Source organism: Wasmannia auropunctata, unplaced genomic scaffold (genome assembly GCF_000956235.1).
Source record: "Wasmannia auropunctata unplaced genomic scaffold, wasmannia.A_1.0 LD334242.1, whole genome shotgun sequence".
In the NCBI taxonomy this organism is placed as follows: Eukaryota; Metazoa; Arthropoda; class Insecta; order Hymenoptera; family Formicidae; genus Wasmannia; species Wasmannia auropunctata.
Genome location: NW_012028648.1, coordinates 2,172 through 5,470, shown reverse-complemented (window position 1 = coordinate 5,470; position 3,299 = coordinate 2,172). Strand labels below are relative to the sequence as shown.

General features: G+C 29.7%; 1 protein-coding gene across 1 annotated transcript; it reads right to left on the bottom strand.

Moving 5' to 3' along the window:
- Window positions 1-1,250: 1,250 nt before the first annotated feature.
- On the bottom strand, window positions 1,251-2,887 carry LOC105458985 (cytochrome P450 6d3-like). The gene is made up of 3 exons (XM_011704627.1): window positions 2,805-2,887; window positions 2,000-2,449; window positions 1,251-1,624 (listed from the first exon to the last, which is right to left on the bottom strand). The coding sequence occupies exons 2-3, from the start codon at window positions 2,166-2,168 to the stop codon at window positions 1,251-1,253; spliced, it is 543 nt and encodes a 180-aa protein (XP_011702929.1). The 5' UTR covers window positions 2,169-2,449; window positions 2,805-2,887.
- Between the last annotated feature and the right edge of the window lie 412 nt (window positions 2,888-3,299).

The following is a 3,299-nucleotide window of genomic DNA, read 5'->3' as shown; positions in this document are numbered from 1 at the left end:
CTAAGAATATATACAAGAAAATATAGATCTCATAACCAAATATGATTGGAGTCTGGATTGGAGTCTGAACTGATTAAACGTCATAAAGGAACTTTCTTGCTAAATTTGACAAATAATTCAGATATAATTTCTGTCTCTATTATCTATTGATTAAATATAATTAGTATTGATTAAATATAAAACATACGTGGTATCGCACTGCTTATTAATCACTTATCCGTTTTAGCTAATTTTTTGTGCCTAAATAATTCTAGCTATAATTGCAAGATTACTTTTTTCAGTGTATAGTCGTTCCGCACATATAAGGCCTGTTCTTTTTAGCTGAACTAGCTGCACTAGTTCAGAATTTATCTTTCTTCTTTTAATATAAAAAGAAAAAGATAAACTGTGAACTATAGTACAGTCAGTTAAGTTAAAAAGAACGGGCCTATAATCACAGAAGGGTGTGAGATGGATCTAGTTTCGCGTCAAAAGTCGAAAATTTATGTGAAACAGTACAATTGTAGACCTTATTTCGCCCCGTAAGGGAGGAAGTGGGGTGAACCTCATTTCGCGTAGAAAGTCAAAAACCCATATAGAACCATTATACTGTTTTTGTTTAACTTTGTCTAACTTATTTTAATGAACAACGAGCGCCGATTAAAATCTTCTAAAGTTTACTCATTGTCAGGGTTATGACATTGATAAAATATCAAAAGGTCAATGTCATCGGAGGATGATTCATATATCCATATATCTAATCACGTTATATTTCTAATAATTTTTTTTATGTTACATAGATATTGTATGTACGTATAAAAGTATTAAAGTAGAGTTTCTAAAAAATTAATAATCTTTACGAGATATTTGATTCTGACATATCTTATGACATAAAACATAAAATCAATAATTATTATAAAAAATTATTATAAAAACAACTTTAATTAAGAAAATAGCAAATTTTTATGTGATTATGAAATACTGATTTTTCCGAAAATTGATTTTATCATTAATCGTCCCACTTTAGATCATATATAACTTTTATCGCAAGCATAACTCTAGCTATTTTCATTTGCTTAGAGAATTAAAATTATACATTTTGCATATGTTGAATTAACAAAAAATTCTTTATAAAAGAATATATATGCTGTTTACCCCCTTTGTACCTTATTTTTTATTATGCTAACAATTTTTACGTTTAAATAACGGTGCTTTTAATACTCTTTGTTGTTTAAAAATTTCGTTTAAATAACAGTTTCTATAAAAATAATTTACCTCGCAAATATATCTTTCATCTCGACGGAATCTCTCATCTGTGCTTTCCTTTCAAGATATTTTGCTAATTGTTCGCCACATTCCTTCAGGATCGGAAACATTTGCTTTATTTTTACTGAAGTAAAAGTGGGTGTCATCTGAACGCGCATATTTCGCCATTTCTTTCCAGACATAAGGAACAAATTGCCCGATAATGGATCAATCTTTTCGTTGCAATACATTCCATGATCATGGAAACTCTTGAATTCCTTTGTTAACACCGTTCGTATAAGATCGGGATCGGCGACTACCAAATTTGGTTTGAAGAATGTATACATTCCAAAAGCGCGATGAACTTTATATTTCATATATGCATCATGAAAGAACACACCTAGGTATTTATAATTCTGTTTATTTAATTTCGCGATTTCTTATTTTAAGTAGAAGTCCAATAAACAATAATATACATTATTAATTTTATAAAATAGATAAAATAATAAATAAAATATATCTAGTAATTCTAAATTATAATACAAAATTACAATTAGAAAAATAATATATGTACAGTTAATGGAAATTTCACAAATATATAATTTTAATTGACTATATTATTATTAAAATTTATTTAATATTTTTACTTTTAAATATTAATTTTGTCTTCTCAACTGCAATCAATTATGTAAATTAAAAAAATATAGTGAGTACATAAGAAAATAAATATGTATATGTTATGTGCATATGATGTTAATATTATAGAGATACTCGCCTGTTTGTAATTTTCCAGTTACAAGTTTCGTTACATTTCCAGTTGGTACAACGGGTTTAACATAAAAAACACCTCTCTTATGCCAGAAATTAAATATCACAAATTTATAATAAATATACAAAATGCTCAGGGCAATGACAAAAGCCCCGACTAATTCTGCAAGTGCCATCTCAAATTTGAAATATAACAAGCAATTTTCGTATCAGTACTGAAAGCTAAATTTGATATGTATATAGAATTGAATTTTAAATTCCTTCTGTGCTCCTACATAGTTTGCACTAGACAACACTCAGTTTATAACACCTGATTGGCATTTTAGTATTCTTTTACGATTACTACAAACAAAATTCGTCATTTGCGAGAAAATTGATTGATTCAAGATCTTATTTCTGTTGTATTCTGTTTGTTTGACCGATACTCTGTGAAACGATGGATAATTCTGCTAATGTTCTGCAAATTAAGTATAAAAAAAAATATATTTATGTCTATGCTTATATAATGAATGTCGTAAATCGTTATATAACGCTTATATAAATGAATTGCGAACTATACTGCAAATTATACTTACGAAATATATTATTGCGAATGTACCGCTATAAATTATCACATTTACATTGCTGATATATGCATAATAGAGAGACAAAAAATCAGATATCTATCTAGATAATATAGACAGTATTTAAATGATAATATCGGTAGATTTACTGTAGGTACGTGTTATGTAAGTTTTAAATCGCAAAAATTATAATTTTTTTTATCTTGTTTGTAGAAGTATATAAAGAATTTGAAGATTAAACGAACTTACAGAGTGAAGTTTGATCTTAATTATGCCTTGGGTCTCGTCCGGATGGATAACTGTGTAGTCGTGCTTTCCTGCTCGTACTGACAACAGATTTAGAGATCCCGCTTGAAAAGCTTGAAGGGGGCGCGCGTATCTCACAGCGTACGCACGTCATAGCACCAGTCACATGACCATTCATTGAGTTTAAAGCCTAAAGACAAATCGTCTATTCAAAATGTAGAGAGTGGGAAGAAAATCTACAGGACTTTGGGTGTGGAAGATCCATCCGGATGAGACCCAAGGCATAATTAAGATCGAACTTCACTCTGTAAGTTTAATCTTCAAATTATGCCATAGTGTCTCGTCCGGATGGATCTTCCACACCCAAAGCCCTGTAGGTTTTCTTCCTGATAACATATGTAGCTGTTCAGAGCACGATTTGTCGCTAAATGTTCAAATTGAGCTCTAATCGTAAGACCAGAACACAGAACAAAAAGACGGGTTTACAATAAAGTTCGT

Excerpts from the sequence above, each read along its gene's own strand:
- LOC105458985 (XM_011704627.1), bottom strand. The coding sequence starts at position 2,168 with ATGGCACTTGCAGAATTAGTCGGGGCTTTTGTCATTGCCCTGAGCATT. Across the intron at positions 1,625-1,999 it reads AACTGGAAAATTACAAACAG|GTGTGTTCTTTCATGATGCA; the intron begins GCGAGTATCTCT and ends ATAAATACCTAG.